General features: G+C 39.2%; 2 protein-coding genes across 3 annotated transcripts in view; one reads left to right on the top strand and one right to left on the bottom strand.

Moving 5' to 3' along the window:
* Nucleotides 1-2,504: 2,504 nt before the first annotated feature.
* Nucleotides 2,505-6,982, bottom strand: lsm4 (LSM4 homolog, U6 small nuclear RNA and mRNA degradation associated). Its single transcript, XM_061778163.1, has 5 exons — nucleotides 6,844-6,982; nucleotides 6,395-6,436; nucleotides 6,100-6,198; nucleotides 4,977-5,157; nucleotides 2,505-3,111 (listed from the first exon to the last, which is right to left on the bottom strand). The coding sequence occupies exons 1-5, from the start codon at nucleotides 6,844-6,846 to the stop codon at nucleotides 3,008-3,010; spliced, it is 429 nt and encodes a 142-aa protein (XP_061634147.1). The 5' UTR covers nucleotides 6,847-6,982; the 3' UTR covers nucleotides 2,505-3,007.
* Nucleotides 6,983-8,814: 1,832 nt separating this feature from the next.
* Nucleotides 8,815-16,228, top strand: part of LOC133480321 (pyroglutamyl-peptidase 1-like) — a 19,459-nt gene continuing 12,045 nt past the window's right edge. Inside the window, exons 1-2 of one of the 2 annotated variants that reach the window (XM_061778161.1) lie at nucleotides 8,815-8,995; nucleotides 15,463-15,515. In XM_061778161.1, the coding sequence (XP_061634145.1) occupies nucleotides 8,962-8,995; nucleotides 15,463-15,515 (87 nt within the window). In that variant the 5' untranslated portion in view covers nucleotides 8,815-8,961. Of the gene's footprint in view, nucleotides 8,996-11,046; nucleotides 13,364-15,462; nucleotides 15,516-16,228 lie in introns of those variants that run through there. The other variant, XM_061778162.1, reaches the window with a different exon arrangement.

The following is a 16,228-nucleotide window of genomic DNA, read 5'->3' on the forward strand; positions in this document are numbered from 1 at the left end:
GAACTCATTTCTATTCCTATCCAACCTGGTCCCTTCATGAGAGAACCTCAACATCTTCATTTCCACCACCTCCACCTCTGCTTCCTGTTGTCTCTTCCGTGCCACTGTCTCTAATCCGTACATCATGGCTGGCCTCACCACTGTTTTATAAACTTTGCCCTTCATCCTAGCAGAGACTCTTATGTCACATAACACACCTGATACCTTCCTCCACCCGCTCCAACCTGCTTGGACCCATTTCTTCACTTCCTGACCACACTCACCATTGCTCTGGACTGTTAACCCCAAGTATTTAAAGTCCTCCACCCTTGCTATCTCTTCTCCCTGTAGGCCTCACTCTTCTCCCTCCACCCCTCTCATTCATGCACATATATTCTGTTTTACTTTGGCTAATCTTCATTCCTCTCCTTTCAAGTACATGCCTCCACCTTTCTAACTGTTCCTCCACCTGCTCCCTGCTTTCACTGCAGATCACAATGTCATCTGTGAACATCATGATCCACGGGGATTCCAGTCTAACCTCATCTGTCAGCCTAACCAACATCCACTGCAAACAGGAAGGGGCTCAGAGCTGATCCCTGATGCAGTCCCACTTCCACCTTAAACTACTCTGTCACACCTACAGCACACCTTGCCACTGTTCTGCTGTCCTGTATTATTCTAAAATACTTCTCTGCCACTCCAGACGTCCGCTTGCAGTACCACAGTTCCTCTCTGGGTACTCTGTTATACGCTTTCTCTAGATCTACGACACAGGTGTCAAACTGAAGGCCCGGGGGCCAGATCTGCCCCGCCACCTTTTATGTGGCCCGCAAAAGCAAATCATGTGTCAACAATATTTTTTGCTAAAATACCAAAATTGCAAATTGTCTTCACTTTTAATAACACTGAGATATTGCTCGCATTTTTCTTACCAAGCAACCTTTTAAAATACATTGAATATTAGTTGAACTTTTGTTTTTCACTGGGTTCTGATTTCAAAACTAGTTATCCATCAGTTTGTTGTGTACCAGTATATGTGACAATATGAGACAATCATACATTTATATACAGTATGTTCACAGTCATAGCAGCCCTCAGTGGAACTAGGATGTGGCCCACGGCAAAAATAGGTTTGACACCACTGATCTACAAAGACACAATGTAGCTCCTTCAGACCTTCTCTGTACTTTTCCATCAAAGCAAATAATGCATCTGTGGTACTCTTCCTTGGCATGAAACCATATTGCTCATCGCAAACACTGACTTCTGTCCAACATTCAAAGGTTAACCAGCTACTCGTTTGACTATATGCATGGTAGATATGTGATACGCTGTGTATGAAATCATGATAAACGTCTTTTGTATGACATATATTTAGGACTTCTAGTGCCATAAATTTCTGTTTATTTTCTTATTTTCTTTTCTCTTGTGTTGAGTAATTCATTAGATTATGTCATAAGGCCCTCAAGGACGCATGCAATGTGTCTTAGTCTAGATAGAATAAAATAAAACATATTTAAATTGAAAAATGGAAGTCCATTGATTGAATTACAGTACAGTAAACTTCCCTCTCGTCTGAAGATAACTGGGATAGGCTCCAGCACGCCCGCGACTCTAGTGAGGATAAGCAGTACAGAAAATGGATGGATGGACTACTCTACCATATACTGCAAATGGATGGGCAAAAGAGGATGGAACTCTCGTGACAGCTGGTGGACAGATGGGCAATGACATGCAGGCAGTGAAGCAGTGGTTGAGTACACTTGTAAAGTAGGCTACTCTTTATTCCATATATAGAAATTGTTTTTTAAATTTTATTTAATAATATAACATGTTTTATGGCGTGAAATAATATAATCAGTGGAGCCCGTAGTAGTGTGAATTACATTTGCAAAATGGTGATGGATTAGGATAAGCCAAAAGTCTTATGGGACAGAGAAGGCATAAGTACTGTATATTACAAAAGTATTTTAAACACCACTTATTCAATTCTATTGTGCTCTGCCCCTTAGTTTTCCCCCACCATCAATATGTTATCCACACTGCTTTTTCAGGGTCGCAGGAAGCTGGTTCCCTAGTTTACCCTGCATCTTACTTCTTCAATTTACCAAGACATTTTAGGTTTCTTCTACTTGATGGAAAAAGTTTGGGGAAGGCCTTTCTGTTCCAGCATGGTTGTACCCTAGGACAAAAGCAAGGTCCCCAATGTTACGATAAAATGATTTTGGTGTGGAATAATGACTAGAAACACCTTTGAGGTGAAGTAGAACAGAGATTGTAAATCAGGCCATCTATAAGGTAGAGCATCACTGACCTCTGGCATCACAAATGTTCTTGTGGATGCATACACAAAAAAAAAACTCCCAGACACATCCCATCCAACATTTCATACTAATTTTCACTTCCAGTAGGTTCAGTGGACAATTGAACCAATACTTTAACCAATATAGTGCTGGTGAATTTTATTCTATGATAATGTGTCTGATCAAATAGATTACGTTAATGCAACACTTTTATTTAAAAAAAAAAAAAAACCTTTTATTTCCATGTTCTCATGTACATAAATATAACATAACACAGCAGATCAATTAAAGGGCTGGCAAACCAGAGAACGTCACAATATAACAGAGTAATAAAGAGAAATTAAAGCCAAGTCATGGGGGAAAAAAAGGATATTCATGCAACTCAAGTTGCAACTCTGTTGTAAAACTCTACTCAAAGAGACAAGCTGAAAACAAACCAACAGAAACCCAAAACCTTATTGCAGTGCACCACATGACAGAAAATGTATGTATATAAAGAAACTAAACATGTTGCCACTACATCTTAATGAACATTTTGCCAGGTCAGCATGATCCACTAAGATAAGTTTATAATTTTATAAAATGTAAATACCAACTTCCGGGCAGTAGAAGAAAAAAAAAATATCCAGGGAATCATGTTTTATCTTGACTATTTGAGTGTTGCTTGAATGTCTGAGTGCTGAGGAAGTGGCTCTTGTGTGTGTGGGTGATGATACAACATGTCAGTGCTGGTTCTTCATCCCCTGTGGTTTGCCTGCTTTCTTATCCGGCTGCTGCTGACCTCGTCCGGGACCGCTCATTCCTCTGCCTCGACCGCCAAACACACCTAGCGGGAAAAGAGACAGATAAGGACAATGCTTGAATACCAAAACAAGCTGGTGTGGAGAAATCATTTCATTTTCAGAACAATATATTTTGGATAATGATGCACGACAATCTTATGGTGTACTCCTGCAATAGATATTAAACACAATTGTGTGATGTTATACTGGAATGTGATACAACTAACTTCAACCCTCCTGGATACACAGTTTCAACAAAATCAAGTAAATTCTGAAATGAGTCGTAGTTTAAAGGAGATAAAATGTCTCTGACAATCTTCTGTCAAAATACATGGGGGAGAGAGAAATACAGGACACTTAATATCCACGTGTCATACTGGTTGAAATCACTTGGTTTTAGGGCGGAGTACCGCATTAGTGACCATGACGACTAGGGGTGGAGCAACAGCGTATACCTACGGACTTTTCCAACGCCTTGAGTGACTATTTTTTTTTTAAAAAGAATGGGGGGAAAAAAAAAAAAAAAACAACATCTAGCAAAGTTTTGTTGGGTGATTGGAGATTTCTGGAGAGACAGACTTCCCCAGAGCAGGAGATATTCACCCCTCTACATCCAGACAGCAAATGCCTCACGTCTGCATGAACATGCTACTGGCTAATTGGAATATAATCCTGAGCATGCAACGGTTATTATGTCAATTAGGGGAAGTGTCACGACAATTCTCAAAATTCAGAAAGATTTACTTGTTTAATTTCAAAATTGATGGGTGGGCAGGCACCACAGAGAAATATTTTTATCATGAAAAATAAGACTACCGTTTTGTTCCTAATTAAGACCTTGACCTTTCTGCAAACAAGTTGTCAGGAGGTTGTGAACTCGACTCACTTCACAATAAGCAGCACTTTGGCAAATAGTGAATAATTCTCCAGAAAAGAGGCTTCAAGCTGTTTATTGCCACTCACACTTGAAGTTTACTGTCAAACTAAACATAAAACAAAGAATTACACCTTGTGTATTTAAAACAACCACATAGCTTAGCCTTTCAGTATAGTATCTTAATGCTAATGCTAATTAGCATCTATGTTGAGGTCCTATAACCCTTTAAGCAACGAATTGCACACAAACGGTGCAGCTAAATGTAGAAAGATAATATAAGAGTACTGAGTCATATTCTTCATTCTCTGCAAAGAACGACTAATAATAGTGCGGTAATGACGAGCTGTTAGGAGTTGAGACGTCAGTATAACCATTGACACGACAGTATATCCGTCCCTCTTATACTGCCCCCAGATGGCCAAAAGGGAACACCAGAAACAGCAGCACAATAGCCATTCAATTGATGCACTGTGACAAAACTGTTTTAATTATTTATTTATTTTTTTAGTATATTTAATTGTCATCACCATATGTTTTCATAAAGTGCGATATTATGGAGTGATAGTGGTATTTTTCCTCATTAAAATGCAAATTAGAACTGTTTTTTGGGGAGAGGCTGGAACAGATTAATGGCATTTACAATTGTTTCAATGAGACAATTGAGAATTGGGGTTTGTAAATTTTGCCTAAGGTCAATTGTCAAATATCATAAAAATTAATGTAAAATGTCAAAGAAAAATCAAAACATGCCATGCCTTTTAATCATTTTGATGCTTGCTGAACAGTGCTTTGGTGATGTACAGTACGTTGTGATCTCACCATGCATGCAAGGTGGCGGTCAATTCTCAGACAGTAAGACCACAGGGGCGGTGGTACATACAAATAATACAGTACAGTTATATTTTCAAGTACCACTGAAAATGCATGAAAAGTGAATAGCAGACAAAGCAAGAGTGCAGGTGTTTATATTGCTCATTATAGCAGCAGCCATGTGCATTCCAGCTAGTGAAAGGCAGGATAAGTAAAGCTCACCTCGGCCCGCTCCTCCTCGTCCTTTGGCCTGCTGTTTGTTATGCTGGGCACCTCCCCGCCCGCGACCCTTTGATACCACCTCTTCCTTCACCATGTCGATGATCTCGTCCGGGATTCGCAAATACTTAATGGTGCTCCCTCGGATGTAGCACTCGGGCATCCGCCAGAACTTGTCACCATCCTGTGAGAGACAAGTGAAGTGTCATATGCAGTGTATGTGTCTATGAGCATCTCCAATTGGAATATCAAACATTGCCGGCACCAACTACGAGAAAGCACTTAATGCAAGTCCTGAAGGGGACATATGATGGAATATTTACTATAATTCACATTTATACCTTTATTACTTAATTGCTTGACCACAAAAATGGTCACTCCACCTACCAAGTGTAAAATTAAACAACCAAGTAAATCTTTTGTTTTCTGCTTATTTCTTGAAATCCATCTGAGAGTGAGGCGTTCAATTTTTTTTGCCCCACTATTGACGCAACCATAGGACTAATTTGCATAATAACCGCCCCCCACACACCAAGTTTCTCCATAGTGTGACAACCCTGCTATGAAATCAAAAGGTAGCCAGAGGTGCAATGAGTTTTTGGATGCACAGATTAGTATTAGCTAACAGCATTAGTTTCTGATAAGCAACACAAACTTGGTTACTCAGTAAAGTGTTTGCTACCTTAGGGATGGTTATTTGGGTTTGGCAATATGAGCATGAACCACATAAACAGTATAGTATGCTGCTGTCTCCCCATGAGTGAAAATGTTTTTAGTGAATTAAACAGACTGATTTTTTTCCCCCACACTCTAAGCTTGCTTGCCTGTTCAATCCCAGAGCTCAACCCCCAGTCGTAATGGTAACAAAAACATTGGTCAAGCAGTATATGGATAAGGTGGTGTGTGCTAATTTTACCAAGACAAGAAATAGGGTGGGTAAAATGTCCTGCAATGCTTGATCTTTGATGAGCGCATATCACAAAGATTATTAGGCGAAGATAAAGACACATGGGCACCATTTTAAATTGTGAAAAATATGCAGATGTGTAAGTTTAGTTGACAAGCCATTTAGTATTAAACAAATCAAGTGATGACAGCAGACAAGAGAACAAAGGCTTGGCTATACCCGAGAGGTGCAAATGACTTCTCTCAAGTTGATGTTCATCCAGTTGTCACAGCTGACCAGATGGCCGTTGTACGTCTCGCCATTTTTCAGCTCCACCAGCTGTTAAGAAAAGGAAACAAAAAACAATGACAAACCACCTGCAGCTACTCTTGGTTTACCTCATTAAAAAATAAAAAATAAATAAACGCTCGATTGAAGGTTTCACAGAAAAAGCGAAGAATGCTTAGAACAAGTGATGTGTAGTTTCACTGCTGTGCTAATGCACAATATGCCACAGGAATCAATTCAGTCTCACCATTGGATGGTTCTGGGCAGTCTTCAGCAGAGACAAAGGAAGCTGTAAAACGACAAAAATACTTTTACAAACTTAAAATGCGTACATACTCCAAGCATTACTTCGCCATGATGTAGCAATATTTGACTTTAATAACACAAAACGGCTCTGGTCCACTCGACATTCTGTTACTGCTGAAAATAGTTTGTTAAGCGTAACTGCATCTCTAGATACATATGTACAATAAGCAGCTCAAAGTACAGACCAAGAAGACCTTTCAGCCAAATGTTTGACAGTGTTATGACTTCGCAGCTAACTAGCTAACCACTGAGAAGTTGTTATCGTTGCTATGCTCCTGCCGCAAAAAGATCTTTAAAGTGAATACTATCCATCCATCCTATCCTAGCCAACAACTTTTTGCCTTCAAGGTTGTATTACGTCTTATATAAATACCACGAGCGGATACGTACCATTGTGATAACGTACGGTTTAGATTTTTAATTGGACTTTCAGATTGAGGAGCACGCGAGTAGTCTTCGTCTTCTTCTCTTCGTCTTCAAGAGCGGATTATGGCTATAATATCACTTTCTACCCTCTGCAGTCCTGAACGGGTACTACAAGTAGACTGTTTCCAACAGGGGTGGGCAAACTTGTGCAGACAGATGGGCCAGGTCATTGTAGATTAGGTTAAACATAACGAAATAGATGATAAAATAATATTCGTTCTTAATTTAAAAAAACATTATTTATAATTAATTAGATGACAATTAATTAATCAATTGTTTTATAAAGTAAATATAAAAAGGTAAAACGGTTGTTTATGTAAAATGTTGTTTATGTATAATAATAATAATAATAATAATAATAATAATAATAATAATAATAATAATAATAATAATAATAATAATAATAATAATAATAATAATAATAATAATGCACCGGTATGGTGGACGACTGGTTTGCACATCTGCCTCACAGTTCTGGGGACCGGGGTTCAAATCCCGGCCCCGCCTGTGTGGATTTTGCATGTTCTCCACGTGCCTGGCTGGGTTTTCTCCGGGCACTTCGGTTTCCTCCCACATTCCTAAAACATGCGTGGTAGGTTGATTGAAGACTCTAAATTGCCCGTAGGTGTGAATGTGAGTGCGAATGGTTGTTTGTTTCTGTGCCCTGCGATTGGCCGGCAACCGGTTCAGGGTGTACCCCGCCTCCCGCCCGAAGATAGCTGGGATAGGCTCCAGCACGCCCGCAACCCTAGTGAGGATAAACGGTAAAGAAAAGTGATGGATGGAATAATAATAATAACCATACACTTCATAATATATTAATTAATAACCATTCACTCTTCATAATATATTAATTAATTGATACTTTAATAACATAATAAAAAATGTAAAATCTATGTAAAGTTGTTGATTTTAATAATGTTTTTACTTCATTATTCACAATACATGAATTGTCTAATTATTTAATAAAAATTAGATTTGAAAATACCAAATGCTTTTTGCTGGCAGAAACCTTTCCATCTCCAAAACCATCACTTTTCAGTTTGTTGAGCCATTTCCATTGCAAAGAGAGCAAGTATTTTCACCACTTTATATTGGTCAACATGGGGATTGACCAATAGTGAAAAAATGTGAAAAAAATTATGAAATTTACCAGATTTGGACATAGGCAGTTTCAGCACGAGGCCAGCGATATTTTTTCCTATTATTTAAATATTTACAATAAGTACATTTAACAATCTTTTTATGTGTTAAATCAATACAATATAAATACATTAAAAATGCATTTTAATTAACCAATTGATTGACACATTTATACGCTTCTCCCACCTCTGCCCGAGAGAGTGCTGTGAGCTGTGAACAAGTTGGGCCAACCCAATTCCAGCTCATTATGTCACTTGGCCACGCCCCTTAAAGGCACACCTATAACACTACAGCTGTATGTTTGACTTTTGGCTTGTCCCAACCTTATCACACCTCATAAAACCAGTTCATTTCTTTAGATTATCTCTATTATTTCTGTTCTGTCATTCTGTTTTTATACAATACAGTGCTATTTTTCTTTTAAAAATCAGGTATAAAAAATGTGGTGATTTTTCGGGGGCTGGAAAGTATTAATAATATTTCAGTAGGGAAAACTGAGCTGTTATGCGAGTAAATTTAAGTTAAGAGCTTTGCCATGGAACAAAATAAACTCGTAAATCAAGACTATTCAAGCATTGTACTTTATTTTCTTACTTGCGCTAATGTAGGTGTTCCGCCGTTTTGTATTCTTTCGCAGGATCACGGATAAATAAATATTAAACGGTAGGGAAAATGGATGGATAGATGGGTAGTAAACTGTGCTACTTTTTAAAACGTATATGTGACTTGTTGACACGTTTCAGCTGCCATAGACGTGTTTACGTCAGTTGTGACGTCATCACGCCTCTTTCTCGCCGTGGATGTTTTGGTCGTTCGCCGTATGAGCTTGGTTGCCACTTTGGCTGCAGAGAGAGGGGGTCAACGGGGGAGACTTTATGGTCTTGCTACACAACACAGGCCGAATAGAACACCGAAACACTCGACGTTTTACGACGGGAAATGGACAACAGTAAACGGACTGTGGTCGTTACAGGTTTGTCCTTATTTATTTATTTATTTGCTCCCGTTTGATCGAGTCTCCCGGCAAGCTAGTCCTAGGGTGGAAGTAGTGGAAAAGTTGGTTGGTTGATGACAGCTGCTCGAACGCTAATGGCGTCGGCCTGTTTCTGCTCCACTCTGCTGCCTTTGCAAACAGCCGAAAAAACAATTTTAACGCCATTAACCACGGAATTGCACGCTTCTGGATTTATTGGAATTGCGTTGTTTTTTCGCACGTTGTGCTACAATGCCAAATAACAAAACTAAATTCCAGGAGACTGCTTGCATGATTTGATCTGTCATGATTAAGCAACAACAAAGTTTTGTGATAATGTACTTGTAATTACGCAACTATTCCACAATGTATGTAACTAGTATGGTAGCATAAATGTTTAAAACGGAAAAACATATCATCCAAGTTTCTGTTACGCGGAACTCAACTCAATTCTAGAGTACTTAAAAACAACTGCGGCAATATCAAAGTGCTGTACATAAGATCACACATAAAACACAATAAGTATACCACCACTACTACTAATATTGATATTCTTTTCTCATTATTAATGTAAGTAGAGCTCCCTTCACACTGGCATTTGGCGTATGGGGAGCCTTGTTGCACAGTCTACATGTTTTGACGAAGCTGTTAGTAGATGAGAGAGAAACATGATTGAAGTCTCCACTGACCATTGTGTGGGGGCGTGCATGACGTCACGTGCCATGGCTGCAAGCTGAAGTTTAAATGTAAACAAACAACTGCGGTTTTCGAATAGCCATTAGTTTGTCAGTTGTCGAGTAACACGCACACAGAAGGAATGCTTCATATCCACTTGACCCATCGAGTCTTCTTTCTCACTTCACATTACGTATTGTGAAGTGGACTTCTTCATATCTTCTCCGGGATGCATTCTTCGCCGAGGGGACGCCGGAGGGTTCCATGTTGGGGCCAACGAAGCCTCTCGCAGTTGTAACGTTGTGGACAAATCTTGAAAGTCCAATAGCGATGATATTCTTGCTAAATAAAATATCACAGCTGAAACGCTGTGACACTGCAAACGGTGTAGCACAACGCAAAAAGAATAAGAGGATGGAAAGTACAAATAAAGGAGCTGTTGCAAACGAGCTGCCGATTCACAGGCGTCCACAACAACAACATGCACCAATAATCTACCAAAAATGTCACGGCTAAAACGCTTTAAATAGTGTAAAACACTTTACCACGGTGCAAAATGAACATGAAATGGTAGAAAAGGGTAGAAAAGTATAGCACAAAATTAACGGAGCTGTTGTAACAGGCTGCTGACTTACAGGCGTCTTTAAAGTTACTTTTCATCTATAGTTTTGACATTGAGTATGCAGGTGACTTTCGAATTAACCACTGTTGTCTTGACGGATTAACTCTTTGTTGCACTATTTTCAAGACGGTTGTTTATTTATTGTTTGTGCTGATGTTTAGCTGGGTAAAGGAAATATGACAATGACTTATACAGTACGTCTTGGTGTAGGTTTCCATACTGTGTTATCAAGTCTTTATTTGAGATGGTTATAGGTCATTGCTTCATGATCTGACACTTGAATGAGGTTTTGCGGCTATGGGAGTGCTTTGCAACTCTTGAAAGCAAATCACAAGCTTTCCATGAGCAGAACCAATTAAAATGTGTATCAATATTTCTTTTCAATTGAGCATCAACAATGCGTGATAGGCTGTGATCATTTTAAATGTGAAGAGAAGTAGTACTGTAGTGAGTTTATTCTATTTCCAGACACAAAGGCGTCCCAGCTGATGCTGGATGTATAGCATGCCTGGGAACGGCCTCCTCACAATAGCTTGCCGGCTGGCAACTAGCGACCTCTCGCTCTGCTCCTATTCAGCAGGCTGTCAGACAGACTGATCCTCCCTCCACCCAATCCCCAGGGACCCGCTGACCCTTGGAGTGATGGTGGAGGGGGCTTGGCTATACATCCCAATATAAACAAGGCTGTCTGTTGCAGCTAGGTTTGCAGGTGATGGAAAAATTGCTAGATTTGTTGTTAATTTCAAAACTAAAGTTCCCATAGGAAATATCAGAAATTATTATTAAGTTCTATGCTAAAATTATTAACATATTGAAACCTTTATTACTAGAGAGTCAGAGTAGTTAACTACTGAATAACACAACTAAGCAAAACTAAAAGAAACAATATCTACATATCACATCCATCATTTTGAAGGTGGACACAATGGAGAGAGAATGGGAAAAGCTTCTCTGATCATTTTCATGCTTGTTTTAACCAGTCTGCTTTCTACTACATGCTATTTACATTAGAATCATGCTGGGTTGGGTACCATATTGTAATGAGCAGCTAGATGCTTTTCTATGGCACAATAAGTTCATTGGTTCTTCTTTGTTGGGACAGCACAAAAACACATGAATGTAATAGAAGGGGCAAAACACACTTGTGGAGTCAATCCTTTTTGATGCTCATTGTGCTGGTCTCACAAGATTTTCTCAGATTTTGCATGACGACAAGCATGATGATGGTTTGAAGTACCATGTTTTTGAGGCACACTTTTGAGGGCTTCTACTGTAACTCAAAACATAGTTTAACATGTTCTTATTAAAGGTCCCATATTTTTGCTATTTAGACCTCTATAGAGTGACTCTGTAACATGGACATAGTATAAAAGTGTCAATTTCATTTAAAAAAAAAAAAACACCTTGGTTTTGTCATGCGAGTGTTCAGAAAAGACCCCTCTGAGAGGTACTCATGTTTGACTCAGTTTAGTATCCGCTCTGTCCATATTTGGCTAAGACCACCCCTTTCCTCTGATTGGTTGCCTCCGTGTAGAAGACCAACTTGTTAGAGCACACGTTTGTTATGTTGACGGCGCTGGCTCAGGAGCGGAGAGGTTGGCGGGGATCTTCGCTAGTGACATAGATAAGCTTAGAGAAATTCGAATGGCCTAATTTCAGGCCTCTCGGCAGAAAAACGTCTGGAACTCAGGGATGCAAGGACGATTTTAATTCTAATTTCACGTTTACTGAGGCACCATAGAGACAATATTACATCCCAAACACTAGAAAAAGTTGGTTAGGCAAAATACGGGACCTTTAAAGTGTTAATAATATTTAGAAAAAAATCCAGTTCAGTTTACAACAGTACCGACATACAGGGTTTCGATGTTACAAATTGCGTACAATGAAATAGTTTGCACAGCAGCTCAGAATAAGTCATACAAATATATAGAGATATTAAAAAGAAATAAAATATATAAAATATTTAGTCTAAATGTGACCTTTAGCGTAGATTAGAGCTACACTACGTTATCACGTCGCCCATGTAGGAATGGAACTCAGTCATAAACCGAGCGCCACCTGTAATTACAATTTTGTAGATACATAAAACAGTGTTATGTGTTTAACAGTGGTGGGCGGTACATTTCAGACCTGTATCAAAGTGGTGTATATAAGATCAAACATAAAAAACAAAAATGTGTTGTATGTTACAGTGGGTATGGAAAGTATTCAGACCCCCTTAAATTTTTCACTCTTTGTTATATTGCAGCCATTTGCTAAAATCATTTAAGTCAGCCCCAAGTGTGCATGTTTTTAAGTCCAGGTTAAAAACTCTTCTTTTTTACAATGCTTTCTAGAGCATTTCCACTTTTAAATGATATCTCTTGCATTGTACGCTGTTTTAATTGTATTTTGATTTTATTTTTTCTCTTTATTTTAAATGTCAATAAGCTGTTTTTTTCTTTGTTTTTAAATGCTTTTAATCATGTAATGCACATTGAGTTACCTTGTGTTTGAAATGCGCTATATAAATAAATTTGCTTTGCTTTGCACTGAGGAGAGGCTTCCGTCAGGCCACTCTGCCATAAAACCCCGACTGGTGGAAGGCTGCAGTGATGGTTGACTTTGTAGCACTGTCTCCCATCTCTCGACTGCATCTCTGGAGCTCAGCCACAGTGATTTTTGGGTTCTTCTTTACCTCTCTCACCAAAGCTCTTTCCCCCCAATTGCTCAGTTTGGCCGGACGGCCAGCTCTAGGAAGGGTTCTGGTCGTCCCAAACGTCTTCCATTTAAGGATTATAGAGGCCACTACTCTTAGGAACCTTAAGTGCAGCAGAAGTTTTTTTGTAACCTTGGCCAGATCTGTGCCTTGCCACAATTCTGTCTCTGAGCTCTTCAGGCAGTTCCTTTGACCTCATGATTCTCATTTGCTCTGACATGCACTGTGAGCTGTAAGGTCTTATATAGACAGGTGTGTGGCTTTCCTAATCAAGTCCAATCAGTATAATTAAACACAGCTGGACTCCAATGAAGGTGTAGAACCATCGCAAGGATGATCAGAAGAAATGGACAGCACCCGAGTTAAATACGTGAGTGTTACAGCAAAGGGTCTGAATAGTTATTGCTGTGAGATATTTCAGTTTTTCTTTTTTCATAAATCTGCAAAAATGTCAAAAATTACGTTATTTTCTGTCAATGTGGCGTGCTGTGTGTACATTAATGCGGAAAAAAATGAACTTAAATGATTTTAGCATTTGCCTACAATATAACAAAGAGTGACATTACGAGAGAAAGAGAGGCATTTTGCAAATTTGCGTTAAATACCATTATTACTAAAGCAAGAAACATAGTTAGTATCTAACTTTTTTGTTTAAAAAAAAAAAAGTAATTTTCACCCAAGCTACTACTATAAGAGATGACATCGGGGATAACATCAGCTCCTCTAACTTCTTGTTGTATATTTCAGTATTTGATCTTTTATATTTCATTTCGACTGCTGACATTCCCATGCTGGCCCACTTGGTGGCGCACCGAAAATGACTCAGCAGAAATGTGGGCATGGAAATTACGCATTTTACCGAGCAATGGGCGGAGCATGGCCCCTTGTCTTTTGTAAAAAGCTCACTAAACATATTATTTTGGCATTTCTGTAACATAAAATAATCATGCAATAATTACTACGTAAACGAAAATAATATTAATAATAATCAGAATCAGAATCATCTTTATTTGGCAAGTATGTCCAAAAAACACACAAGGAATTTGTCTCTGCTAATTGGAGCCGCTCTAGTACGACAACAGACAGTCAATTGACAGAGAACACTTTTGAGACATAAAGACATTGACAAATTTTTTTGCCGTGAATGGACAAAACCTCTTTGGGTTCTTTGCAAGGACTTGTAAGCTACCCAACAAGGTGCATGACGTACAATACACGCACCAAACAATGCATGCCCAAATGCAGCGACGCTACCTGTGAGATCCCTGCGAACGGTATCTTTTTTACAACTTGCTTCCAGTGCATGTCAGCTGAGAGAATGGCAGCAGAAGAGGACTTGCTCTCTTTCCTCAAAACAAGGAATATACTTGATGGTGTAATAGACCAACTAAAAGAAGATATGGTAAAGATAAATGTAAACTTTAATTACATGAATAGAACAGTAGGTTGAGAAACTTTCTCATTCTAATGAGGTTTCTTGTTAGGATGTAAAAGAAGTTGCTCGTCGTAATAAGAAACAGGTTTTTTTTCTCCCCCCCTGTCCCGTTCAGGGCTCTGTACTAATGCAGACAGGTTTCGATGATAAAAGAAAACAATAACAGCTGTCTGCCGTGAAATCAATATGTTCTTGAGGACCCCTTAGCTGCCCAACAAGGTGCCTGATGTAAAATAAACAAAGTTCAGCAACATCTGAGCAATGCATGCACAAAACGCAGCAACAATCGTGAATTCACAACAGTTGCCTCTTCTGAGGAAACCATCTTTTTCCACACTGTCTGTCCTTCAAAACAGAATGAAAATGTTGTTTAATATTGTAGAATCATCACATACAAGGGCCGTCAAAATCATATTGAAGCGACGATTTCTGTTGTTGTAATACTGAATTCCAGCATAGGGGGCGACAGAAGTTACATTTTATATCTTAAGTTGTAAATGGGCGGCACGGTGGACGACTGGTTAGAGCGTCTGCCTCACAGTTCTGAGGACCAGTGTTCAATCCCCGGCCCCACCTGTATGGAGTTTGCATGTTCTCCCCGTGCCTGCGTGGGTTTTCTCCGGGCACTCCGGTTTCCTCCCACAGCCCAAAAACATGCGTAGTAGGTTAATTGACAACTCTAAATTGCCCGTAGGTGTGAATGTAAGTGCGAATGGTTGTTTGTTTGGATGGGCCCTGTGATTGGCTGGCAACCAGTTTAGGGTGTACCCCGCCTCCTGCCCGATGATAGCTGGGATAGCCTCCAGCATGCCCGCGACCCTAGTGAGGAGAAGCGGCTCAGAAAATGGATGGATGGATGGATGGATGAAGTTGTAAATGTACGTCAGTGCTTCAAATAGTGTTAAAGCCAGGAGAGGCCTTGCAGTTTTGAGATTGGATTTCAGAAGAAACCAGACTAATTCCACATTGTGGCAGAAAAAAAGGGGACAATATTTTGTATTCATACAGCTCAAGTAACAGTCAATATTTTTCAGGTTTTGGGCCATTCGGAGAGCACACAGTCAATGCCAGCTGGGTTGCAGTTCAGGTGAGTTTAACCACTGTTGATACACATTAGTGATTTACATGGTCATAATATACAGCAATGCACATATTTTTGTTAAAAGAACCCAAATCTATAAATAGACTTACATTCTTTGTTGGAGATATAATTTTAGTTTCATTTGTAACAACAGGTCTTCATGGAATAGTCAAAGCATAAGTTAGACCTTTTAAGGAAATGAAGGTTGTGCTGTATCATGTACACAGTGTGTGTGACAATTGCATGATGCCTGATTCACACTATATACCAGTGCATCGCAGGTGTCTCGAGGTCCTGGTGGGTCTACTAATGGGGGAGGTGTTGGTTGTCAGGGTGTCTAGACAAACTTGAAAATGATATTAAAGGCATACAAAAGGCAGCTTTTGAGGTGGGGTCACAGACGTGGTCGAAGGAGCCTCCTTTCAGGGCAGTGGGGGTCAGTGTCCAGGGCTATTTGTCCTGCAAGTAGATGGGGGGAGGAGTTGGTCCTTTGCCTGTGAATTTTACACACATTTGTCTTGTTGTTTTTGAAAGATTTGTTTTTTTAAAAATACATTTATTTATTTATTTATTTTTGTAATTTTCTCATACTGATTTCAGTTTTACTTTAAAACATTGTCTTTGGTCTCCACCACAATTACTGCATCATTTCTATTGATGTTGTTTATTATAATATTTTTTGCAAATAAACCTGTAAAATTTGCCCATCAGTCAATGTG

The sequence above is a fragment of the Phyllopteryx taeniolatus genome, chromosome 7 (genome assembly GCF_024500385.1).
Source record: "Phyllopteryx taeniolatus isolate TA_2022b chromosome 7, UOR_Ptae_1.2, whole genome shotgun sequence".
NCBI classification, from domain to species: Eukaryota; Metazoa; Chordata; class Actinopteri; order Syngnathiformes; family Syngnathidae; genus Phyllopteryx; species Phyllopteryx taeniolatus.

Bases quoted from the DNA above. Each gene is read 5' to 3' on its own strand.
- lsm4 (XM_061778163.1), bottom strand. The intron at 6,199-6,394 runs GTGAGACTGAAT...TTTTCTTAACAG, and splicing joins CTGCCCAGAACCATCCAATG to CTGGTGGAGCTGAAAAATGG. The intron at 5,158-6,099 runs GTATAGCCAAGC...TGTCTCTCACAG, and splicing joins AAGTCATTTGCACCTCTCGG to GATGGTGACAAGTTCTGGCG.